Raw genomic sequence first — 27,066 nt, forward strand, 5'->3', positions numbered from 1 at the left:
AAAACACTTTGTTTTCTGCCCAGTCGACAACGGAATTAAAAACACAAAATGTCTGAGCGTTTATCAAACATTTTAGCGAAACATCATAGCCATGATGATGAAACAAAGAAGAAGAATTGTCAATTGTGCATCAAACTGAGCCCTAAAAGCTTTCCCGGCTTTCATTTGTCAAAAAAAATAAATCCCAGTCATCCCTGCAGCCGGCAGATGCTCGGAGGCGATGGCCAGGGTGCGACCCAGACTGCTGTGGCCCACAAGACTGAGGTTGCCAAGACAACTGGCCCAGCACCCCTGCTGTTGTCACTCAGTCATTGATTCTCTCCATCTCACCAGCTCTCCACATGCGGCTCGTATTGTTCTCTGTGGTCCTCGTTGAGGAGCCATTGAACACCATAATACACCTACCGACTCTCCCACGTCCATTTCAAAGTGTCACACATACACATATCCAACAAAACAAAACATCTAATACCAACAGCTGTGTTTTCAGCATTTAATAACCAAAAACTACAAACATAAAGCTGCTGTCGTATAGACCAAAGAACATCTTCAAATAAGAAATACATTGAAAATACAATGGTCACGCTCTAGAATTCTCCTCGCACACTTTTACGTCCTACATCTGTTAAATACAAAGTGTTTTTAAAAAACAAAACAAAAAAACAGACGTTCACATCAGAGACACATTAATATCTAAACAACTCGATATCTAAGCGTCGAATGTGCTCGTTGCAGCCAGAGGCCAACTTATCTGGAATTGCTCATTTGCATTTTCACATCAGTGTCGCCACAACCGTCAGCGCCCCAACGACTCACTGTGGCTTTCTTTGAAGAGTATTGTCAATGCACATCAATTTCATTAGAGTCCAGGACTTTTTTAATGGCCGAGTAACATCGAATAAGGCTATTTTAATGGAGAACACATACATGATATCCACTAACCGTACATATTAATTGCGGTCAGTCATATCTAAGTGAGACCTGGGGCTTGGTAGATTGAGATCTCTAGAATCGTATTGGCCCGAGAGCGATGGTTTCTTCCTTAACCTCTTGGCTTCGTTTTGTAGTTTCTGTCGGATGTAGCCCTTGATCTCGGCATCAGTTTTGCCAGGGAAGAAATACTGAACTGTTCCTGTATGGGAGTTATTTCAGGACATTAGTGATTATAGATTGTAAGTGTTAGTATTATATGAACGTTCAACTGTGATTGAAAAGAATCATACTCAGGATTGCCTGGACCTCTTCGGTGGGGAGGGCAGGTTTGGGTTGGCCCCTTTTATTGTACACCACGCCAGATATGGAGTGGGAAGCAAGGCATTCTCTCTCGTAAAGTCCACGGAGCAGGTCGTTGGTCAGTTTTTGGGCAGTGGTTCCTGTGTTACACCTCTCCAGAAGTTCGGGAGTAATAAACTGTGGGAGATTTAAAACAAACAAAAATATATTGTAACATACACGTATACATAATAAAGCATAGCCCTAAACGATAACACATAATATAATACTTAATAACCACAAGTTTAAATACTATTATGCATAAATAATAACACAGGAGCAGTAAATGATTCAAAATTTATTGTTTCTCCCCATTTCTTTTCTCTGTTTGGAGAGGTCGCGTGGCTCTGGCGAGGATGGCTGGTTGATTGATTCACTCTGACAACCCGCATACAAAAAATGTATAATACCCTTGTTAACTTTACCAACTCTGATCGTAATTGACAATCTGAGTATGCTCAAACATCTTGCTTTAAAACAGTGTGACATTTTTACTAGAGATCGTAGAACAGGTGCGGAAAAACAGAAATCTCAGGCCGATCTTGACCTGGCTGTCATGGTGGATACATCAGACAAGTTAGCGGAATTAAAACATTGATAACTGAGCTTGGAAATAAACTGGACGGTATTGAAAAACCATTAAAGTATTATGATCTGTTAAGACTTTAGAAAACAACCTGACAGAAATTAAAAATGCAGTAACGGGCAATGAAAAAAAAATGCGATGTGGAGGAGCTTATGGCAGCGGGAAGCCAACTGGATAAAGCCAACACTTTCACCACTTCAGCATCTAAATGCCTGAATGTCCTGGAAGCAATGGTGAAAGATTTAGAAAAATCGCAGCAGAATCCTCCACTCTTCTGTCATCATGGGGGTGCAGAAGGCTTAAAACCGCTCATGGACTTCAAGTTTCAGGATAAGGAACTAGTATTTCGCTCAAGACGCAGAGATATTTCGAGTTTTGTTCAATTGTTATATTTATTTATTCATTCATTTTCTTTTCGGCTTAGTCTTTTTATTAATCAGGGGTCACCACAGCGGAATAAACCGCCAATTTATTCCGAATGTTTTACGCATCAGATGCCCTTCCAGCTGTAACCCATCACTGGGAAACACCCATACACCCACTTACAGATACACTACAGACATTTTAGCTTACCCAATTCACCTGTACCGCATGTCTTTGGACTTGTGGAGTAAAACCGGAGCACCCGGAGGAAACCCACGCAAACATGAGCAGAACATGCAAACTCCACAGAGAAATGCCAACTGACCCAGCCGAGGCTCGAACCAGTGACCTTTTTGCTGTGAGCTACCCACTGCGCCACAGCACTGCCAAACCAAGAGCTTACGGCACCTGGTATTCCAAGGCGATTTTTCAATCCAAGTACTAACCATGCCCAACCCCTCTTAGTTTCTGAGATTGGGTTCGCTCAGGGTGGAATGACCATAAGCTCAATTGTTAGAAAAAAAATGTTTTCTGGGTTTTCACCTATAATAATGGATAGAACAGTGGAGTGGAGACAAGAGTGCAAAGGGAGAGGAAAGGATAGGCAAAGGACCTCAAGCCGAGAACTGAATGCAGGTTACAGTGAGGACCTCAGTGTTGCGTGTCGACGCACTTAACCATTAGACTATTAGCAACGATAATGTTTAAATTTTATTTGATTAATTTCCATCATTTCAGTTACCCTTTACTATAATTTAATTTTCTTTTGCTCTAAATACCCTAGCATAATGAAAACACATTTAATGAACTTCATAAATAATGAGAAGTACATTTTTCTTCTTAAAATGGACCTCTTATGCCCCTTTATAAAAGGTGTAAAATAAGACTCTAATATCCCTAGAGCAGGGGTGTCCAAACTTGGAGGGCCAGTGTCCTGCTGAATTTAGCTCCAACACACCTGCCAGAAAGTTTCTAGTATATCTAGTAAAGCTTGATTAGCTGGTTCACGTGTGTTTGATAAAAAGCCTCATTCACACTAAAAGCGGCCGTTCATTTCAAGGAAGAGTGATCGATTTCCGGTGACCTACGTCTACGCAAGCGACCGTTGGCCACCAGGTGGGCATATCTAGCAACAAGACAGTTAAAAACCCTTTAACTTTCTTGAAAGTTTCTTGCGACTTTCTTGAGTGAAAGCCGATAGGAACACCAGTAGAGCTCACGTGATCCCTCTCAGCTCAGCTATATACCTACACTCACTGCGTTTGAAGCAGGTCGCCACCCAGAGTGACAGGCAGCTCCAAAGTGGCTGTAAAGGCTGATTTATACTTCTGCGTCAAACGCCGGCGTATGCTACGGCGCTGACGCACAGCCCTTCGCCGTGGCCGTCGCCGTCACTGACGTGCACCTATCAAAAAATGTAACTACATGTCACAACGACGCGTAGCGTAAGCTCTGTGATTGGTCGGCTTGGTAGCGCTGACGAGTCTGGGCGGGACCGAGAGCCGCGCGAATGGCGCGAGCGATTGTTTACAAGTGTGAAGTCCCGTGAAGGAGCCCCGGATGGAAAGTTTTGTTTTGTGTTTACCTCATAGTTAAAGTTGTTGCACGTCCGCCGGTTCAGACCGACAGAGACAGCGCGCAGAAGTATAAATGCACAGCTACACGCGTTGCATGCGCCGTGGGTTACGCCAGTCACTTGACGCAGAAGTATAAATCAGGCTTTTGTCTGAATGTGGCATAAGGCTGGAGCTACACTCTCCAGGACACCGGCCTTCCAGGACTGAATTTAGACACCCCTGCCATAGAGTGTGTGTATTTGAATTTTTAGATCAAAATACTCAACAAATAATGTTTAAGAGCTCTTTGAAAGTGCCCCCTTTAGGCTTTAAACCAAATTGTGACATTTTGGAGATTGTCAATTTAAATCCAAATGAGATTTTGTAAAGAGGGCAGAGTTAAAATGTCTATGCTTCAGCATTGCCATAGATTCAAAACAGCTGCTTCTCACTCAAGGCTGTCTATGCTAATAAGGTAGAGATTGTCACTAGTGGGCAGGGCGTTCCCCCTCCAATGACATGTATAAAGGGAGAATGTCAAACAAAGTGTTTCTGTAGACTGTTTTGATAAAGTCTGATTATAACAAATAGAATTGATTCATTTTTACCATTAGAGACTGCCACACAACCGTTTAAACACCTTCTGAAAGTTATTTTTTCATAATAGACCCCCTTTAATGTTCCCATTTAAATTTATCTTATAAACACGTAAGGTATAAACGAATCTAGGTCATTAAAAAGTTACCCGACTAAATATAATTAATATATTGATTTACACAGGTAAATAAGGATGGACTCTAATTGGCCGAATGTTTAAATTGTTTATCAACTAGAAACTGTTATTCTTTTCAATTCTGTACTGCTTTTTAAAAATCCTATTACAATTATCATACTTAATATAAACAGGCCAAAACTCTTATAGTCTACCTCTGTGTAGAGTCCATCTCTGTGTGCATTCTGAGTGGCCTCATGAGGTTTCTGTGGTCCAGGACCCTGATTCAGCCATTGCCCATTGACAACAGCTGGAAGAGACCCCACATCTGCTATCACAGCCTCTGGCTCGCCAGGTGCTTGTGTTGTGCCTTGAGAAACAGGGGTCCCAGGAGAGATCCCGTTGTTCCCATTTGACCACACCTGGGTCTTCTCAATCAGCGTCTCCAAGTTTCTTGCTAGCTTTCCACATGCTGTAGGAAGAAGTGGAATGTGAAGATTGGATTCGTGCAGTTCAATACAACAAAACAAGTAACAAAAACAAACAATATTAACCTGTAAGGCACCTAAGTTGTTCCTTCATGTCTTCCATTTCTCTCTGCATACATAAGACCATCGCAATAAGCTCCTTCTTGGAATAGGACTGTAAATAATGAGCCTCCTGCCATCAAAGAAAAACGCACAACCTCATGTCTATCCACCATTTCAAGAAGCAAATGTCTTAAATACCCATTACAAGTCACTTTCATCATACCTCTGTCTCAGAAGTAGGAGGACTGTCAGTGTAGAGGTCTGCGGAAGAACAATCCAGCTCATTAACCTGTCATGACAAGAAAGAGTCCTAATATTTTGTACAAAGCCAGTTGTAATTGATAGGTTTTACAGCTTATTTTGGTTCTTAATTCTGACGGCATTTTAAAGCATGTAACAGGTCTTGAAAGTCAAAGTGTTGATGTTGTCTCTCACTTTTTAACCACTGGGATTGATGTTAACAATCTTTTTTTGTTGGGGGGAAAAACACATGAAATGCCTAATTACTAACAATTTTTTAGAAAAGCAGCCGTGCAGTTATGTTTTAAAGTGCTAAAAGGCCGGGACACACCAAGCCAATGCCAAAAAACTAGCACCAACGAAAGCCAACTGTTTTGTCGCCATGCGTCAGCCGCATTTAGTTTTGTCGGGACCAAAAAGATGCACAAGAACACACCAAACAGACGACAGCCAACTGAACCAAAAGAGGATGTGTCTGCATACTCGCAGGTGGTGGTAATCGATTTCCTTGTTCCACGTAGGGAAACTGGAAAATGGGACACACACAAAGCAGCGTTTCATACCATTATCACAGATCTCAAATATGTCTGATAATCTAATAATCCATATCGTTTGCAAATACCTGAGAAATGTAGTAAAAATAAGTCAGCTACTTTGTGTTTCCTCTTGACTTTTGCTTGGTTTCGTCACTTCAGTTTTATTTATTGCGCTCTGATTCGTTACTGAATAACCAATCAAAGTGATAGCCAATGCCTATTCTACATGCTGAACTGGGCCAACTTGATCCAAAGTTAACCTGACGTAAGGCGACGTGTGGAACACACCAAACAAACTACTTAGTCACTTGTTAATGTACCACACAATCATGTTGCACTACTTGTCCTCTTCAACCTTAATTACCTCATTTAGACAGTTTATTGCACAATATTGTTCTATCTTAGTTAAAGGTACTCGTTTAGCCTTCGGTTATGTGTAGAGTTAAGTATTTACAGTAAATGTACAGTTCGATTACCACTCCAGTATGTTGTGTATAGGAATAAAATAGCTCTTATGTTCAGTGTTTTGTTCATATTTATGATTTTTTTATTCATCTACTGTGAGAGGTGATGTTTCATCCACTCTATGTCCACAAATGTAGCGGAATATCAATAAAGCTAAACTTGAACTGACCTGACAGACAGCCCAACAGACAACTATTAGCTTGATGTGGCTCAGTCTTTAAAGAGATAGGGCCTTGTTCACCAAAAAAAAAAAAAGTATTAATTTTCTGTTAATTAATCTCAGGCCATTTAAAATTTTTATCTTTAGGATATACAAGGATAAAATTATGGTCCTTGTTTTTCTAACTTCTGGTACAAAAAAAATCAATAAATTGTGTATATATATAATAATACCAATGCTTCCTGTAGCTAAATAATGGGTCTATGCAAGAAATCTAACATTATTTACCAAATTATTATCTTTGATTCACACTCTCTGCAAACAGAACTGAGCACATTCACATCAGTGTTAACCACAAGCATCCTGTTGCATAATGACGTATATGGGGGAGCAAACTCACACTCGAGTTGGTATTTTGATACAGATAACAATGTTCAGAATAAGCACAAGTACCTACAATTTTGATTGACAACACATGCTTCCTCCCTCTCTGTTGTTTACAAACACAGCCAGCTCATACAGAATACGGGGTTTGTCTCCACTCATACATTATTATACAACCAGAAGCTTGTTCTCCTAAATGTTGTTAGGATGCTTAGGGCTGTTTGCCAACGCTTTGTATTAAAGGTAATAATGATGTTCATCATGTTAAGTTTTTTTTCCACTAATTGGTCATTTTTCTTTATAAGACCTCATCTGAAGCCATTTCTGATAGATTTGTTTTGCCTGTATATGTTTCCTTTTACTCTTAAAGATTCTATAGCCATGGGCCTGTATTTCATTAATCACCAAATGCCATGATTTTAGATTAAAAAAGGTTCTACTCAAGAAAAAAAATTAATGGAATCTTCTTAATGGAAAGGTTAACATTGTTATTCATACATTGTTTTTACCATCCAAAGTAGTTTCCACTGAAATATCAAAATCTGTTACTACAATAACACTGTCGACCTACCTGTTGAAATAAAGAGTACAAATGAATGCAGCTTAGCCTATATCCAAGCCTAACTACACGAAAAAGCACTCAAGCCCCAGCAAAGGCATAGAAGTTTAGAAGAAAAATCATCTTATTCTGGTAGGCTGCTGCCAAAAAGCAATGCTTTTAAACTTGAAAACAAATGATGATGTTTTGCATACTGGTGTTTTCCATTGAGGAAAGTACCATGGTGCACTTTTATAACGTCAAATTAATTTGAAAAGAAGAAATGCTTTCAAACTTTCTGAAGTTTCACATTTCAAAACTTTCAATTCGCTGGTGAGCTTGTACTCGGTCGGAAATGTGCGGGGGATTGATGTGTGCAGAACGCCTGATGAGGTTTAGATCAAATGGTGTATTGTACCATGCTTTACCCCATTGTTCTCTATTTGCGGCCAGGCATGGCCGCCTGCCCTGCCTCACACCACTGCTGCAGGATAGAAAAGCGTTGAGACAACCGCTTTACAATGCGAAAAGTGCAGTAGAAAACCAACAACTGTACATTTCGAAAGAAATCGTTTAATTAAATGATATTAATAAGCGACGCGGAACAATTGTAAAGATCAAAACAGAAAGGTTTTGCAGTCCGTCTGCGCGTCCAAAGCGCATCAAAAACATCGATCAAACAGTGATAACGAAGAAAAGCCCAAACCTTCACGTCCAACTTCTGAAGCCCGGCTTCGGATGAGCTATTTTCTTCTGCTTTCTCTTTGGAGAGATACATTTTCCTTCTTTTCTGTGCACCGTTCTGTTTGACAGTCGGGTTGACATGATACAAATTATTATTTTGGGATCAAACATATGCCATTAACAGTTACAAACAAACAATGAGACATTAAACATCCAAAACACATTTCCATCGATCATCTTACACTGTAGCAGTCCGGTTTTTGTTCCTCTTCTTCGTCCTCTTCATTTTCGTAGTCAAGAATTCGCTGCGCTTTTGTTTTCCTTCTCATTTCTCTCCCATTATTTTATTTGCGAGCGAGAAAAAGAGGCTCCACTCTGCATAATGCAGTTGCGCTGAATTAGACTAAACACTATTCCTCTTCCTGAGATTTACAAGCTACACGTCTACTAAAGATACCGACAACTATGTTGCCCGCGATTATTCTACTTCAGCTCAAATACTTGAGAGGATCCATGGAAGGACAGCACTTTACCGAGAAATGACAGGGAACACATTTGAGGCTAACGCACCGTAGCGTAACGTGGCACGAGCTTGAGTCCCGTCTACATTCAATCTAACGGCAGATCCTCACAACAACAGGAAATCCCTTGCAAAAAATTTTACCATGGTAACCCGAGTTTCCGCTAATATACCATAGTTACTGTGGTAACAACTCGTAATAAATCAATATAGATTATCTTTTAAACAGTTCAAGAAGCTCATTTTCATATTGAATTTATTCAAATCTTTATTTATTTTTAATCGCACTGGTGCCAAATAGCCACAAGTTACCACAATGTAATTGTAGTAACAGCAACTGCATTAATTATAGTAACGTAGACTGCTTCAGCGGACACTATAGTTACTATGGTAAATATTTACAAGTGACACTCTTAAACTCAAGCTTCTCTTCGACGTGTAAAACGATGCGAACGAGCTCAAAAACATAGGAGTATTTCCAATGAAAGCCGTATTTACATGTTTACCGAGTATTAATCTGTCATTTGAGTAAGTTAGATTCGTCATGCATTTTTAATAATGGTTTCCTGAGGCGTCAGCAAATAATGTGTAAGAGAAATAAATAAGGTAAGGAGCTACTTTTTTGGTTTCAGCACACCAAATGAGTATAAGATTTTCCCCAAAAAATAGTTACTATAAATATGTTTAAATTCATTACAGCCAATATTTTAAGAAATTGCCCTGCTGAAAAAAATGCTTAAACCAGCCTAGGCTTGCATAAAAAGGTTTTGGTCATTTCCAGGCTGGTTTTTGGTCTTAGCTGGTCAGGCTGGGAGATGACCAGCTAAAATCAGCCATGTACAACTTGAACCAGGCTGCTTAAGCTTGTTTTAAATTGTCTTTTTTTTTTTTTTGACAGGCCAGCTAAGACCAGGCTGAAAATGGTTGGAAACCAGCCTGGACATGGCCTAAACACCTCTAAAACACAGGCTGGTTCACTAGCTAAAGCCAGCCAACTAGCCTAGGCTGGTTTAAACTGTTTTTTTCAGCAGGGTGAATGGCTTGTCATGGTTACATGATCAATTATTGTGGAAATTGACTACTTCCTTTCTTTACTCTCATCGGTATCATTGTTAGTTATTACATCAAATCAAAGTAAACCCTGCATGTCTGTGTTAAGCTGAATTCAGGACAGGAAGCAGAGAGCTGGGTATTCTGGCCAGACAATATGGTGTTTTTTAAGGTATGGTTTTCACGTTTGTTACGCCAAACACTTAAGGGCCACTTTATTGGACAAATAAGCTCCTTACAGTAAATAATCAGCTGATGAAATGGCATGTTGACATCAAGACAATCTGCTCAAATTCAAACTGAGAAAGAAAGAAAAGAAAAGAAAAAAGGTTAATAAAGTCTGAAAGTCTTGTTGTGTTAAGGATGAAAACATCCTCTTCTTTTGCATAAATGCATTCAACCTCAGTCTTTATCAAAACTACTAAATTGTTTAGAAATTCAGGATTTTAACTGATTTTCAGGATTTTAACACACACAAAATGACGTATTTTCAATATGGAAAGTAATTGTGAACTGGATTTTTTTAACCTTTTATCACAGTCTTGGACATGTGAAACAACATTGCCTTTGAGGGACTGTTTTTTATTAATTTAAAATTTTTTTTACCTAATTTACTGTTGGTGGCAGTTTTTTCATTATTTAAAACTTAAGACTTAAAATTTAAGACTTATTTCAGTCCTGCATTTTTAATATACATTACACTTTTCCATTCAATTAGTGATTTTACTGTAATTTCCAAACATAAGAAACCAAGATTCTCATAGGAATTATACAATGTGTTTTAAAGAAGAACGTTAGCATACATTGATTGATATGGGTATGGAGAAAACAGTAACGCTATTTATGTCAACTGCAGTCACATAGGCTGATTTCCAAGGATGGTGTTTCCTAGAACAAAGACATTCATTGAAATGTTATTGGACTGATCCAGTGATAATCAAAGGGGAACTTCACAACTTGAATGGCAGCAAATGTTTACTGCCTCCCAATGACATTTCCAACATGTTTCTTCAGTAATCAATTGCTATACTTTCTGCTTTTCTGCACTATGTTTCTGAACAACAGTTTCTTTTTATTATAAGGCAGAGTTCATAATTTGAGAGTTCAGACATACTTACATATTCACTTTGACTGGCAAGAAAAACTGCAGTGACGCAGTGCTCTAATATGGCTATTATTCTTAATTTTTCACATTTATAGCGTGCCGAGTTCTTTCAGGACAAGAAAAACTTTAGTTATGTAAGGCTAAAGCTTTTTAGTTTAGCGTTTATATAATCATTTACTATTCCATATTCACCATCTAGATTCTATTTCCTGATTTGATGGAAATTAAATGAAACCATATTTGTTGAAAATCTACAGATTCTGTTTGCTACACAACCGTATGAAAATGAAAAGCTGAAGGACTTTTGACAAATGCTAAATCATTGTTGTAAAACTTAAGCGTATTTTACCTTTATTTACCAGATTTTAACAGGTTTTAAGAAAGAATGACGGAATGTTATCAGTGGATAGTTACAGTATTGAACTCAATGCACAAGTGACCTCTGGCCTGTCAAACACGTTTATTGAGCGCCATCTAGTGGCGGTAAGTCACAAAATTTTCAGGAAGTTTGTCATGGCATACATTTTTAATAAATAATAATCATGACAACAAACAGTTCGACAATAATAATAGTCAGATATTTGTTTTGAGCGAGACATTAGCATATAATGATTCCTGAAGCACCATGTAATGGCTGCTGAAAATTCTGCTTGAATCACAGGACTACGTTACGTTACACAGTATATTCACACATCAATCTTAAACTGAAATAATATATAAAATGTGTACACATGAAAAGTTTTTATTTTAAAATAACAACTTAATATTTACTTTGAACAATAACATCAGTTTTTAGAGTTTTTTGTTTAAATTCCCATTTGTATTAGTTTAGTTGTATTTGTTTACAGAAAATAAAATTGTGTTTTTTGTATTTTCACAGAACATCTGTAGAAATGTTTACATTTACAACAAAAAAAATTGTAGATATTTTTTTTATTTTGTAGCCAAACTTAGATCAAACTAATTTCAAAGATAAAAATTGAGTAGATATTTTCAATTTGCTTTTCAGACTTCAAACATACAAATGGACTAATGCATGAACACGAAAGTCAGTGTTAAAATAATAACTTTTACAGTCACATCATTGAACTAGCTCTACTACAGGTTCATTTTCCGTTACAGTCTTCTTTCTGTCTGCAGTACATTTTCTGTCAGTATGTTCACCTGGTTGCTGTATTTATTAAGTGGAATAAAATTGGCATATGTCACAAACCACAATTGCCATTTCCTTTCATATGAACATACTCAGGTTTATGTGCAGTAACTTAATCATTGGTCATTTACATGCAGATTTGCTACACACATAACTGTATATGTTGTGCAATATGACTTCACTTGTTGTTCATAGCTATATTGTACTAAAGAACTACTGTGTCAAGGTGCGAATTATAGGTGGTTTGTGGTTTGACCCCCTAATTAACGCTTGATCCCCCCTGAAGGACTTAAAAACAAAATGTTATGTAATGTGTATTTATTGTGTATGGCCATACATCCAAAGCACTTCACAGTTATGAGGGGGGTCTCCTCACACCACCACCAATGTGCAGAATCCACTTGGATGATGCGACGGACAACAGCGCCAGTGCACTCACCACACACCAGCTATTGGGGGAGTGGAGAGACAGTGATAGAGCCTATTCAGTGGATGGGGATGATTGGGCGGCCATGATCATATGGGCCGATTGCGGGTTACACCCCTGCTCTTTACGAGAAGTGCCATGGAATTTTTAATGACCACAGAGATTCAGAACCTCAGTTTCACGTCGCATCCAAAAGACAGCGCCCACTGACAGTGTAGTGTCCCCTTCACTTTACTGGGGCATTAGGACCACAGACCACAGGTCGAGCGCCCCCTGCTGGCCTCTCTAACACCAATTCCAACAGCAACCTAGTTTTCCCATGTGGTCTCCCATCCAGGTACTGACCAGGCTCAGCCCTGCTTAGCTTCAGTGAGTAACCGGTCTTGGGCTGCAGGGTGATATGGCTGTGGCATAACACAAGAAGTGTATTTCTTACTTACTTTAATGGTAGGGAATAGCTTTCTCTGATCTCTGATCTCTATCTTAAATATTAATAATTAAAAATTTATAATATAAATAAACATTTAACCCACTTTATAATTGTTTATTTCATTGTGAATGCATAATTGTGCCAATCAAAGCTAGTGAAAGTATCACTCAACAGTCTGAAACTGGCAGATATAGTGCACCGACAAACATCTTAAGTATTCACATAACACTTTTCTTGTAAAATTGGTGTTTACATCTGCATGTAGTGTTAAAAAAGAACAATTAAACAAATAATTTGCATAGTTTGACCTTCAGTAACCTCTAAAATACTCACTAAATATCCCTGAAAACACTGAAAATGTATACATTTTATTAATAAATAAGATGTAATTTAAATACATTCATAAATTTGTTTCACTGAAGCATGCATTACCAAACTACCAAAAAATGTACCCCTCTTGCTCATCAATATGAGTCGCACACTGTTTGTTTTCCAGCACCATTAATCTTAATTTCGTTATATACAGAAAATTTATATTATTTTAATATACTAGAGTAAAGGATTTCAATTTAAGTTCATATAAAAATTCATATAAAATGCTTGACAGCTAGTCTATTTGATGCATTACTTTTTTAAGCGATGTTTAATAGTTGTCAACTAAGACAACCCCACCCCATCCAGAGACTGAGGTACTCAGGGATAGTCTTATCCACCCCAGCAGCCTTGCACTACCTCTACCACATCATGTGGAGGTCGGGAACAGTGCTGTGCACCCAACTACAGTGGGACTACACTTCTCAGCATCCAAGAGGATGCAAGGATACTGGAAAGTATAGAGCAATGTGGTTTTCATCTTGGCCGTGGAACACTGGACCAGCTCTCTAGGGTGCTCGAGGGTTTGTGAAAGTTCACCTGTCTATTTCACAGTTGCTTTGTTGACTTTATAGTGTACAAGACATTCTGTTAAGGGCTGTCTTGCCTCTATATGACCGAAGCAGGAGTTTGGTTTGCATTGTTCTGACGATCTGTACACCCTCAGAATGTGCTACTGGTTGCTCAGTCTGTCATGTTTAATCTATAAAAATAAAAACAGTATAGAGCATCTCATTGTACAGGGAAACGTGTTTCCTTACTGTGCACATGACAATAAACAAATTGAATTGAATCTTGTCAGCTTCAAATGTCTACCGCTTTAGATAAGGATGTAGAACACATATCTTGTCAGCTTCAAATGTCATATGAACTTTTTGTGTTTATTCGACCGGTAGTTTATTCTAATAAACATTTGAATTTGACAAGATGTGCTACCCCTGGATGATTTGGGGACCACAGGTTTTCATCTCTGCTATTTGAAGTTGATGCTGTCCTGTTGGCTCCATCAAACCTGGAAATTCAGCATGCACTGGGATGGTTTGTGACATTGCCAAAGCCAGAGTGCTCAACTGAAAAAAATTGGCCTGCCATCTCCTGCTTGGAAGAGTGTCTGTACCCCAGGTGGAGGAGTTCAAGTAACTTGGGATTATGTTCACAAGTTGTTGAAGGATGGAAAGTGAGATTGACAGGAGAATCAGTGCAGCAGCAGCACTAATGCGGTTGATGTACTGGTCTGTTGTTGTGAAGGGACAGCTCGAAATATAGGCTACTCTTCAATCTATGGCTTCTCTAACCTGGTCATAAGCTTTGGGTCATGAAAAAAGTACAAGATTGCACCTACAAGCAGCTGAAATGAGTTTTCTTCGCATAGTGGTACAGCCTTTAAGACAAGTTGAGGAGCTCTTGGGTGAGGTGAGCTGCTGCTCTTCCACATCAAGAGATGCTAGTTGAGGTGGTTTGTCCCATCAGAGGGAGACCCAGGGGATGACCCTGGACATTGGAGGGACTGCGTTTCTGCTTGTCTGGAAACACCTTGGGATCCCCCTTGAAGTGCTGAAGAAAGTGTCTGGGAAGTCCGGGATTCCCTTCCCTGCTGTGACTGCTGCCCCCGCGACCTGGCCCTGGATAACCGGCAGACAATGACGTACATGACATGACTTTTAATTTTAAAAAAATAATACACGTATACTATGTGTGTGCCATTACTTTTCCTAATGCTGCGTTTTAGGTAGGCTATAGTCAATAGTTTTGTGTTTTTGGTAAGGGTGCCACAATACATGTAAAACTAAAAACAATAGTAAAAAACAAATGACGCAAGTTCTTAAATATAAATCTAATATAAATCTTAAATATAAATCTAATTGTTTTAATTAAAAATGTATCGTATTATTTATGGGCTGTGAATACAACGGGGAATTCTGATGAATGATCTCATGCCGTATGTTCGCTAGAATATTCTACGCCTGCGCAGTGGCAGCGTGTTTCAGCGCCTCAGTTTCGGCCAAGTTGTCGGCAAGAGGAAATTCTGCAAGTCATGGTGGGCCATTCAAAGCGAGAGGGGAGTGACAACCATACAGATATCTGAGGGGATAAGTGCATGGTTAGCTGGAAGTGACTAATGACAGTGGTTGTGAATGCATATGGATGTATTCGGAGTCATTTGTCAGTAAACTCATTCTGAGTAAGTATGAAAAAACGACTATTTTGATGCTACGCTAGCTGGCTAAGTTAGCTATAGCTTTCGTATTTGCGAATGTGGGAGTGTGTGTTGGTGTGTCTGCAGCAAATGCACGTGACAACGTTGCTTGAGCTACAGGAATTGTTGTAAGTGGCTAGGTTTGACCGATAAACAGAAATGGGTATTTAATAAAAGTTGTTATTAGTAATTCAGTGTCCCCGGCAGAACCCGGTCAGGCCCCGCCTCATTATTGGCTGCAGCGCGGCGAGAAAATGAGTGACAGCCATCTCAGCCAATCAGAGGCTGTTGCGCCACTTGTTGCTAACGGGCTGCTGGGCTCCGATAGCGGAAGTGTGAGAGGTCAATACTTCACAGCGCCTGGACAAATAAATTGTCTTTAGACGAGGTTTTAGAAGGATGTGGTGAAAATAGACAATAAACGACGGAGTTCAGTCACCGATCTGCTGTTATTGACGGCGAACATGCGGGATTCCTTTAAGGATATCACGTTTTTTGAGGTATACAGGGATGGGTGGATGGATGTGGGTGTGATTATGAGGTGGGTGTATTTAGTGGGAGGTCATAATGTATTAATGTTTTATAACATATAAAACAAAAATGGTCTGTGACATATAGATTGATATTACTCTGTTATTGATATTATAATAAAACTTGATTTGTATAGCATGATAAGTCATGCTGCAAGTTGTAAACTTTAATGTTTCTTTAATTTATATCAATCTTTCATTGCAATCATAATCAGCTGTTATTCATGCCAATATAATGGCATTTTGACTATTGTTTCTCTTCTCTATGTTTGCAGGAAAAACTCATGCTTGCAGATATAACCTGGATATTATTTGGGGCGCAAAAGCGTTAATCAAAAACAAAAGTGGATTCAACTTTAGTAGTATTTAATTAAAAGCACATGACTGTGGAACAAAGCGAGCATCATTTTATGTTGTGTCTGCTTTTGATTTTTTATTATATACAAGGTTAAACGTAACCTAATTTGGTTTGACGTTTGTTTGCGTGATTTGTTTTTCTTTTTTTTGCTTTTTAGTTGCTTTTTGAGTTTTCTTTTTTGTTCCTTTGCAAAGAAATGCTTTACTTGAAAAAGTACTTCACAGAGGGTCTTATTCAGTTCACTATCCTCCTGAGTCTGATTGGGGTACGAGTGGACTTGGACACTTACTTAAACAATCAGCTCCCCCCGCTCCGTGAGATCATCCTGGGCCCCAGCTCGGCCTACACCCAGACGCAGTTCCACAATCTCCGCAACACCCTGGACGGCTATGGCATCCATCCTAAAAGTGTGGATCTGGACCATTTTTTTGCCACTCGTCGGCTATTGAACCAGGTGCGTTCGCTGGATCATCTGCGTGTGCCTAGCACGGAGCTGAGTGCCTGGCTGGTGCATCGTGACCCTGAGACTGTGGTTTCGGCAACCAGTCAGTCCGGCCCCAGCATTGCCCTGGACAATGGGGGCAGCCTGGAGGACGTGAACAACTCCGAAGCCTCGGCCATGAGAGGGGCTGGCGGTACTTCTGAGACCACTTACAGCCTCAGTGGAGAGGACAGCCTGGGAGCCGTGGCCCCTGAGGACAGCCAGGAGCAAGGGGAGAGAGAGAGCAGCGACGACCTCTCCAAAGAGGTACAGTAGCTGTGTGTTTTTAGCTTAGCCTGCTGTAATTAGATTGACGTTGGAACGTATTTGATTTCTTCAAAGGGAGAACAGCGTTATGCTATTATCTCTCGATATTAGATTAAGGCCATTGAATAGTGGCTATTAAAAGCAATGTTTGTGAACTGCTTGTATGTTTGAGTCCTTCAATAGTGGCTGGACAGGGTGTGGTCTCATTGATAGAGCTCTGAAAGCTAGATAGTTGTGCTAATCTTAAGGTTTTTAAGCTTGGAAATGGTAATTTTTTTGGCAAAATCACAGCTTTTTTTAATGACGTATGTATAGATTAGTTGTTGTATTTACTGATGATTTGCCTTTTAGATAGAGGATGTCTACTCATATGGTTGTCAGGATCTCACAGGATATGTAGTGTTTCATTTTGTTGAGAAAGAAGTTTTCTCTTTTTTTAGACCTTTTTGTAGACCTTTTGCGATTATTGATTAAACATCTTATTATAGTTATGTGATATAATCCCATTTATTTAAGATAACCACAATTACACTGCAGCTTAAAGTTCATATTGTGCCATCCAAATAGGCATGGGCTGGTTTAAGTTTCTGATGGGAAGATACCTTGGATAAGAATACCATGGTATCATGGTATTGTGATTACTGCTCTTAAATAAGTTCTTTTAAAATGTCTGGGTAAAAAAGGTCAATTGATTAATAAAAAAAAAAAAAAAACATTGAACACTTTTTTTAAAGAAACATTTATAACATTTTGGAGCAGTAAATATGTCAGGCTAAATAGTTAAAATAAATGATTGACTTCTGACCACTTAATTAGTTTTAAAAACACAGATTGTTTTAAAACACACAAAAAAAACTTGTCCAACCTGTCCAAACTCATTCCTGGAGGGCCGGTGTCCTGTAGATTTTATCTCCAACTTGCCTCAACACACTTGCATGGATGTATCTAAAAAAGTCTGATTAGAGCTTGATTAGCTAGTCCGGGTGTGTCTGATTGGGGTTGGAACTAAACTTTACTGGAAGTTTGTGCACTCCTGCCTTGCATATTTTGGGAATCGTATAACACAGGGGTGGGCAAACTCGGTCCTGGAGGACCGGTGTCGTGCTCGGTTTAGCTACAACTCTAATCAATTACACCTGCTTATAGATTTCTAGTGATCTTGAAGACACTGATTAGCTTGTACAGGTGTGTTTGATTAGTGTTAATAGCTAAACTGTGCAGGACACCGGCCCTCCAGGATTGAGTTTGCCCACTCCTGCCCTGATATAACAGAACATTTTAGGGGTGTTAAAATCTTGACTTTTCCAAACCACAATAAACCTTTAAAACTTGTTATTGTCCCATGCCTACATCCAAATAAGGCACATCATATGAGAAGGGTATACTCATAGGTCAGAGCCAGCTCCAAGTATGTGGGATTGAGCTTTAAGTGGGCTGTGCAAACCTGGAGTTTTTATTTATTTAAAGGTGCAGTAGGTGATCTGCCAAAAAGCTAACCGCTTAGCATATTATTTTTGGACGGCGGGGAGGGACTGTGATTCAAAGCCACACCCCCTGAAATCGCAAGCGCGTGCACCGGGTCACAACAGGCGACAGACAACCCACTAGTTCATGTCATTCGCCAGTTAGTTAGTGCCAGCGCTGAGCAGGAATTACATTTATTACTTAGCCACACTTAACGTTACATGCTATTTCAGAGCTAATATTCAGAGTAGCATGGTAAACAGTATAGGAAGGCTATCGTTGTTCAAAAATGACCCAATGTGAATATAAAAGCAGCTTCAGCTCAATAAAGCAGGTTAAGCTATTTACTGGTGTTTTGTTGTTAAACTAAATATAAATCTACATTATAGATGCTGTCAAAGAACCTTATAAAACTGAAAATAATCACATCAATCTTTCACCGGGAGATTTAGTGGCTGAACAACACGTCTGTGCATATAAGTCATTCATAACAAAACACAATCTAACATAAAATAGTTTTAAAACAGAATTACCTGTCTAACAGTAATACTTCAGCCATGGTGTCGTCCTTCCTCCAGTGTGCTAAAGTAACTCCAGTATTGATTCAGTTTTTTAAAAATTTCAATTCAGCATTTGATTTCTCCCGGTCCGTCTCGTGACCGTGCGGCCGCTTTAAGAGCGAATTATACCCGCGCCTGGCTTTACAGTAATCGGTCCGAGCTCGGCTGTCCTCCGGCTCCTCCGGCTCCGACTGGGCATCTGCGAGCGGAGTTTTATCCTTTACCCAGAATATAAAAATACATATAAACACATTTTGATCATTTACTGTAATCATTACTATTGGACTGTAAAGAGAGTTTCAACCAGCACAACAAAAAATGTTTCTGAATACAATCACCTACTGCACCTTTAATGTCTATTACATGACACTGAGTTCAATATTGTGCTTTATGAATGTCTCTTCACCTACCCCAACCCTAAACCCAACCTCACAGCAACCTGATGTGTTTTATTAATACTGTATCTGCACCACCTAAACCCAACCTACTTGTGGTTTAAGTCCCTCTTACGCCTGGTTTATACTTCTGCGTCAAGTGATCGGCGTAACCCACGGCGCATGCAACGCGCTTAGCTGTGCATTTATACTTCTGCACGCGGTCTCTGTTGGTCTGCATTAACACTTCCAAAACGCTAGTTGGCAGTGAAGTGTTTATGTTCCTCTGTGTCGAGCTCCTTCGCTGCTGTTTTGTTTTTTCTGAACGCTTCCTGAATGTACAAGTGCCTCAAACTCGCTCATTTTGAGCCAGGAACCGGCGAACATGCAACAACTTTAACTATGAGGTCAACACAAAACAAAACTTTCCATCCGGAGCTCCTATATGGGACTCCACACTTGTAAACAATCGCTCCATTGGGCTCACGCGGCTCTCGGTCCCGCCCAGACTCGTCAGTGCTACCAAGCTGACCAATCACAGAGCTTGCGCTACGCGCCGTTGCGACGTGTAGTTACATTTTTTGAGAGGTGCACATCAGCGACGGCTATGCGTCAACGCGTAGGCTGCGCCGTAGCATACACTTGCGCTTGACGCAGAAGTATAAATCAACCTTTACTTGCAAGGTCACCCAACCTACTTGCGGTGTAATCCCTCCCACTTGGAGGGATTCTCCGGGCTGCAGCGATACCAACTTGTATCATATTGCAATTTACACACTACACAAAACTACACTAAACCTGTTACGTTACATATTAAAGTATATTATATTTTAAAATCTATAATAATATATGTTTTCACACCATAAAAGCATATCATTTGGGCCTTGATTTGTATATATGTATGTATACCGTATATATAGATAGAGTGAGGGAGAAAAGAAAAATACATTTGTAATGTATACATTTATACTAGGGACAATTCCAGAAATAATAGCTAATGTTTCTGCATCAAGTCCCTCATTGGATGTAATTATCTAATGATGTTTTGTAATCTTAGCCCTTTAATGATCCTCCCTCTGATGAATATATTTCTAGGACATTGACCTCATAGACATTCTTTGGAGACAGGATATTGACCTTGTTGCTGGCCGAGAAGTATTTAACTATAGCAGTCGGCAGAAGGACAGTGAGGCTGATAAACCTAATGAAGAGAACGAAGAGGCAGGTGGAAGAGAGGAAAGCTGGAGAAATGGACTTAATCTCCGAGCAGTGCATAGCCTAACTCATGTTGATAGAGAGACAGGAGAGAGCATACCTGAGGAGGTATGTGCTGTAATGTGATAGGCTTACAGGAAGGTGTGAGGAGCATAGCAAGGTTTTGGTTAAAATTGCTTTTAGATTGTTTTCCTAAAAGGCTGGTAAGCTGTAGACGTATATGAGTTCCTGTCAAGCCTGTAATTACATGGACTTTTCTTGTCTTATTTTCTAGCTTACCAGTCTCGGTGCTCAGACTTCATTATCCCTGCAGGAATGTCTGAGGCTTCTGGAGGCAACTTTTCCATTTGGAGAAGAGCCAGAGGTAGAGTTGATTAAATGTTGTTATGTGGCACATTAAAACAGTTTTTTTATTATTATTTGATTGTCATTTTGCATTGTCTTTTTTTAGTTCCAGGCCACTGCTCCCACCTCACAGCTGAGAGCTACAACTGAAGAAACGCCTTCAACGTCACAAGGGATTCCTCTACAACCCACACTGTCGCAGACCGATACACCACTAGATCTGGAGCAGCAGTGGCAGGACATTATGTCCATAATGGAACTGCAGGTTTGTTCATTCTTTGCATTCTAGTGATGAATTTGAAGACTTTCTGAATTTATAGGTCAGGTTACAATGATTATAATGAGATTCTCAAGATATGAAGTTTAAGAATCAGTTTAAAAGCATACCTTTTTCACTTCATTGACTTATGGTATATCCTGTCAGTCAAACGTAATAGTACATTACACCGTAATTTTTTACGTTGGTCTTACTTCACATTATGGCTGGGTGTATGGAAATATATATCACTGCTTCAATATCTAAAATTTCTATTGTTAGTGATTTTGCTATATTATTTGGCCTATCACCTGAAGTGTACAGACAAAAAGCACCTTTCTCAGACAGCATGCAATCCTGATTTCAGTTCTTTTTTTGCAGCTTATTGCATTTGAATGTTCAATTACTCACAACATTTTCCCCTTTGACACATACAGACCTTTCCGGAAAATTACCGGCAATTTTCCGTAAAGGTTGTATGTGTGAACAGGCCTTTTTTGAAAATACCGGTAAATTCGTTCTGGCTATTTTCCGGAAAGAGAAGTTGTAACATTATCGGTAATTTGCCGGAATGCGGCGCTGTGTGAATGCAGAGGGAAGATTGCCGGAAAGAGCGCGTCCACGTCTAGAACGTGCTGACAAGAGACGTCTAGTTTAGCCAATCAGAACAGTCAGACGCATTCACGTGCACACAGTTTATGAGAATAAAAGCCTTTGAATATTTTTCCAACATTTAGCTGCTAGATGTTAGTCAGATAATGTTTCTATGTTCCTTCTTAATGCTAACTGTGTAAATAATTATCAATAAAATGTTTATGATAATCCGTTGTTTGTTTACCATCAAGCTTTGCGTGTGCCCGTGAGCGCCCATAGCGCCAGCACACACACACATATCATGAACATCTCGACATGCGAAAGTGTTTCTCTATGTTTTCATTGGAGTTGTACTCAATACTGATCCATCCGAAGAGTTTGTAATGTATTAAAAAGTTTACAAACACAAGCGCAGCCGTTTAGAGGTCATTTCTGGTTAATGGTGTCAGAATTTAACGGCATTTTGCGATGGATGTGTGAATGCTCTTTTCCGGAAAAATTCCGTAACGTCCTCGCCTGTGTGAACAGTGCTTTTTTGAATATACCGGTAAAGTCGTTCCAGAAATTTTCCGGATATTTACCGGTATCACTGTGTGAAAGGGGCTATTGACAAAACATCTATTGTGTGGCAGGTTCATGTACACAGACTTTAGTGAACATAAATAGTTAGGTGAAAACTGAATGCATCATTATACTGTATTTGTACCTTGTAGCTTGAAGTGACAGCAGCTCTCCTCTCTCACTGGTAAAGGTTTTTCAGATTATAATAAGCAGTGACTTTTTCATGATTTGTATGAAAGAGGTGTATTCAAGACATTGTTATCTGAAATGCAATTATGTATTTAATCTCGTATTGTATCTGCTTTTTATGTTGCCTCTTGTCCAGGTCGTCATTGTTAATGAGAACTGGTTCTCAATTGACTTACCTGGTTAAATTAAGGTTAATATTTCTAGTCAAATTAATATGTAGGACAGCAATTAAGTATCACACCATGAAACATTGTCTAACTTTCATTATGTCTTTTTTAGGACATGGAGGTGAACAATACGGCAGTAAATGCCACCATAAATAATGACCCCAATAACAACAATGCCAGCACTACAGAATCAGCAACAGTAGGAAATTTTGGGCTCCCACGATCCACTCTCATTAACCAGGATGTTAGTCTCCAGCAGGCATTACTTCCCAGCTGTGGCCAGGACTTTCCCACACTCTTTAACCCAGAGTTGGGCGGACAGCAGCCTACCTTAGTCAGGCTCTCTTCCAGCAACTCCTCCAACATCAATTCAACATTTGGAGCAACTAACTTGACAGGAATCTTTTTCCCACCACCTCTAAACAGTACAACCAACGTAACCACTACTCCGGTGCTGCCAGATCCATTCTCTAGCCTGCTGGAAGAGTCGATGCTTGATGAAATTAGCTTGCTAGACCTTGCGATGGAAGAGGGTTTCAGCCAAGCCCAGGCTTCTCAGCTCGAGGATGAGCTTGATTCAGACTCAGGTCTTTCTTTGGATTCCAGCCATAGTCCAGCATCTCCCAGCAACTCGGAGACGTCCTGCTCATCAGCTGCATCATCTTCATCCACCTCTGCTACATTTTCTGAAGAAGGAGCCGTGGGCTACAGCACCGATTCTGAAGCAGCCACAGCAGAAACGGAGGAAGGAGCCGTCGGAGGATACCAGCCAGAGTATAGCAAACTATGCCGCATGAGCTACCAAGACCCTTCTCAATTTCATGGCGTACCACAGTTGGAAAGCGTCAATCACAATCACACCTACAATCTACCGCTGGCATCGTCCTTCTCAGAGCGTTCTCAGCTGTCCACATCCAGCAGCAAGAAAGGCAGAGACAAGCAAATGCAGCAGACGAAACTCCAGCCCCCACAAGACTGCATTGACAGGCAGTCGAGCCGCGATGAGCGTAGGGCAAGGGCCATGGACATCCCATTCTCTAATGAAATAATCATCAACCTCCCTGTTGAGGAGTTCAACGAGCTTCTAGCCAAGCACCATCTCAATGAGGACCAGCTTTCCCTCATACGGGACATCCGCCGCCGTGGAAAGAACAAGATGGCGGCACAGAACTGCCGTAAACGCAAGCTAGATACTATCCTGAACCTTGAGCAAGGAGTGCAAGACCTGCAACGTGAGAAGTCTCAACTACTGAAGGAGAAGATCGAGTACATGAAATGCATCAGACAGACAAAGCAGAAGGTTCAGAGTCTTTCCCAGGAATTGTTCGCACAACTGCGCAACGAAGAAGGCCGACCCTACTCGGCCAACGAGTACAGTCTACAGTTCGGGCCGGACGGCGTTGTCCTCATGCCTCGTAACATGAGCACAGAACAAAGCAACAAGCCTGACAAAAAGCAGAAGGACAAAAAGAAGTGAGGAGCTCGAACTGCTGCCCTTTTAGTTTTCGCAAAGGCACTTTCCATAAAAGTATTTTGAAAGGCGAAGGAAGCCTTTTTCTTTGAAGCGATTGTAGCGAGGAGAGGTAAATTGCATCATTGATTACTCTTCCTGCATTGGGTTTTCTTTGTTCCTTTTCGGTTCCAAAGTTTTCTCCTCAAAGCGGCATTAAAGCAGACGTGCTTTATGTATTAAAGACTTCTTACTGATTTACAGAAGGATGGCATACTTTCAGATGCTAACTGAAAGAACTGGAAAGATATGGGAAGTCAAGGAGGACGCCAACAAAACGTTCTTAATTGAAAGAACTGTTCGGTAATGCTCCCAAAATTTCTAGTTGATGACAGTACATCATTAAGATGACGTTGAAAATGAGGATGCAAAAATTGTTACATTTTCAGCATTAACCCATGCTGTGTGTGTGTGAGTACATACCCTGGGATTTCATTGGTGGGTGAGAACGAACCACTGGTAGAGAAGGAGTCTACTGAATGCTAGAAGTGAAGCCAAAAGAAACCACAGGCATGCCAATACTAACCAAAGGTTGTGTTGTGCAATTCTCTTGTCACCATACTCAATCATCTAGGTCATTCTGTGGATCTTAAGTCACAATTTCACTTGGAAAAAAAGAACTAAATCTGTTCGTTACTCTTACTGGACCGCAATTTCACCTCACCTGAAATTTCTCTGGAGGGTCAATACAATTTGCCAAGGAACTTGGGCGGTGCAAAAAAACGAGATTGAATTTAGCTTGAGCAAAAGCATTGGAAGTACAGACTGAGGATGGATACACACTGCATTATTAATAAATCAGCTTCAGTACCCTTTCAGCACTGTAAATCAACACTGTAGTAAGCTTTTTTCCCTCTTCTGCTGGGGAAAAGGGTCTCTCAGGCCCTGCTCCCAGCTTTTAATGTTACTCTCCCATTGTGCATAAACTTTTTAATAAGCCATCAGACATGGACTCCTGAGTGGCACCAGTGCAGTTTGAATAATGTGTCTTGGTATATAGGATTAACCGGAACAAACTGAGTCATTTGCTTTTGAAGTTGGAGTTTAGCCTTTGTTGCGGGTCTAAACGTGCCGTTGCACCTTGCGCCGATGGCTTTTTTCCGTTTTAAATGAAGGAACATTGCAAAATGTTTTGGTTGCGGTTGCAGGTGCTGTAAAAAACAATTAGAAAAAATGCTCACCGTATAAATATACAAATATTAAAAGACACAGCTTATATTCAGGGTGTGTTCACACTTGTAGTTTGGTTTGTTTAGCCGGGACCAAATTTGGTCCTGGTTGTAATCGCGTTCACACTGTCAATATTCAAAAGCCTGAATCTAAAGAAAAAAACTCAAAACCTCATTCAGTGCTGTAAGCAGGAGCTCGTGAAGAGTTTATAAAACATGGATAGGCATTTGCAACGTCAACATCACCAGGAATTTCTGTCGTACACAAAAAAAAAAAGATCTGCTGGATTTTTATCACCCGTGTTAAACAGGGCAACATCTATGAGAAAAGCAAGATATGCTTGAATATCCACGTTTTTTTGTCGTCACATCTTGTGATTTAATATCCTGTCTTTGGTTTATTGAGATTTTTATCCATGTTGATTTTTTTTTATGTTGATATTTCAGACAAACCATATGCCAGAGTTTGTATGGAGGTGGACTTATCTTTTAACTGGTCTCAGTCTATTTTTGTTCGGTTCGGACTGCAGTGTTCACTCTTACTCAAATTAACTATGCTAGCAGAGCAATTGCTCCAGAATTCAGAAACGAACCAAACAAGCTAAGTGTGAACACACCCTTAAATAAAAATTCTCATTATCTTGGTCAACGTCTTAGCTTTGTTGTGACGTGAACCAGATTATTTTTATTTTACTGAATACACTACTCTTCGAAAAAAGAAAAAAAAAAAGTACCTTCGTTGCTAATTGCGTGAAGCCACGAATGGTTTCCTGGCAAATTAAAGCAAGTTAGCTTGTGCCAATAACCAACTGGATCGTGCTTTACTGCAGCCTAAGGATATAGCTGACCTTATACACTGACATATCAATGAATGGGTAGAAAAAAAAACTGTAACGCTGAAGTGAATGTCTGATTTACATAATGTTAATCTTCATCCTCCTCTGTCGGTCTCTGTCGTTTCCATTTACACTCTTCATATAGTACCACGTGACGCAGTCAGTGTCCAATTTGGTGCGACATGAATAAATATGCAAGAAAAGGTCATTTTTATTTAAGAATTGTGTCTCCGAAATGGATAAAGAGACAATCTTTATGTTACTGGTTACAAATACTTAGCGTAGATGGGGTAGAGCTAAAGAAAAAGACGAGTGATTCATTCACTTAGATGAACGTTCGAATCCCTGTTATAATGTCATAACTACTTGCCATGAAGCACTGTTGTTTTTTTTGTTCGTCTTGTTGGGTTTGTAAATATTTTTGTGTTCTGTACGTCTCTTGTCCTAACTGCTTGGTTTAGCCAGGCTACTTTGCACCTTCTTTGAATTTGCCTGTTCAGAGTATTCCTATATGATTTATGTTGAGAGATTTGCTGGCAATCTGGAATTGTTCTTTTATTAATTATAATAAACTTTTCTTTCATTTCCTTGCTTTTCTGTTATTTAAAAGAAAGTCTGAGGATTTTGTGATTATAAATGAATGGCTAAATAAAACCAATTCAAAATAAAAATGTTTGTATTTCATAGTAATGTACTCTTAATAGTTAATGTGAACTTTTTTTTTTCTTTTGATTGCTGGAGAAGAGAATGGAGAATGTTTATATTAGTTTCAGTGTGCAAGGTTAATTAGTAAACTTAAAGTCCCCATGAAATCAAAACTAACCGTATGATTTTGTTAGCTCACAATGCTAGTTTATCTGTGCATGTCATTAAGAAAAAAAATCTTTGTCCTTTTAATCTTTAAGTGGAA

The 27,066-nt window shown here is 39.7% G+C and overlaps 2 protein-coding genes and 1 long non-coding RNA gene across 14 annotated transcripts; 2 read left to right on the top strand and 1 right to left on the bottom strand.

Moving 5' to 3' along the window:
* Nucleotides 1–479: 479 nt before the first annotated feature.
* On the bottom strand, nucleotides 480–18,032 carry si:ch211-194k22.8. Of its 4 annotated transcripts, none has more exons than XM_073918554.1 (7): nucleotides 8,269–8,642; nucleotides 8,049–8,144; nucleotides 5,243–5,280; nucleotides 5,044–5,149; nucleotides 4,705–4,961; nucleotides 1,224–1,410; nucleotides 480–1,132 (listed from the first exon to the last, which is right to left on the bottom strand). In XM_073918554.1, the coding sequence occupies exons 4-7, from the start codon at nucleotides 5,102–5,104 to the stop codon at nucleotides 951–953; spliced, it is 687 nt and encodes a 228-aa protein (XP_073774655.1). In that variant the 5' UTR covers nucleotides 5,105–5,149; nucleotides 5,243–5,280; nucleotides 8,049–8,144; nucleotides 8,269–8,642; the 3' UTR covers nucleotides 480–950. The 4 variants fall into 4 exon arrangements, with proteins under 4 accessions (XP_073774655.1, XP_021336028.2, XP_073774657.1 ...); XM_021480353.3 differs by having other exon boundaries at nucleotides 5,243–5,308; XM_073918556.1 differs by having other exon boundaries at nucleotides 5,743–8,144.
* Nucleotides 8,399–11,915, top strand: LOC141376819 (uncharacterized). The gene is made up of 3 exons (XR_012388048.1): nucleotides 8,399–9,152; nucleotides 9,706–9,768; nucleotides 10,453–11,915. It is a non-coding gene; the product is annotated as an uncharacterized lncRNA (long non-coding RNA).
* Nucleotides 15,099–26,743, top strand: nfe2l1b (nfe2 like bZIP transcription factor 1b). 9 transcript variants are annotated; one of them, XM_073917670.1, is made up of 7 exons: nucleotides 15,099–15,408; nucleotides 15,488–15,780; nucleotides 16,086–16,916; nucleotides 20,410–20,637; nucleotides 20,804–20,893; nucleotides 20,981–21,139; nucleotides 22,754–26,743. In XM_073917670.1, the coding sequence occupies exons 3-7, from the start codon at nucleotides 16,365–16,367 to the stop codon at nucleotides 24,116–24,118; spliced, it is 2,394 nt and encodes a 797-aa protein (XP_073773771.1). In that variant the 5' UTR covers nucleotides 15,099–15,408; nucleotides 15,488–15,780; nucleotides 16,086–16,364; the 3' UTR covers nucleotides 24,119–26,743.
* The last annotated feature ends 323 nt before the right edge of the window (nucleotides 26,744–27,066 follow it).

This window comes from Danio rerio, chromosome 12, assembly GCF_049306965.1.
Source record: "Danio rerio strain Tuebingen ecotype United States chromosome 12, GRCz12tu, whole genome shotgun sequence".
Classification (NCBI taxonomy): Eukaryota; Metazoa; Chordata; class Actinopteri; order Cypriniformes; family Danionidae; genus Danio; species Danio rerio.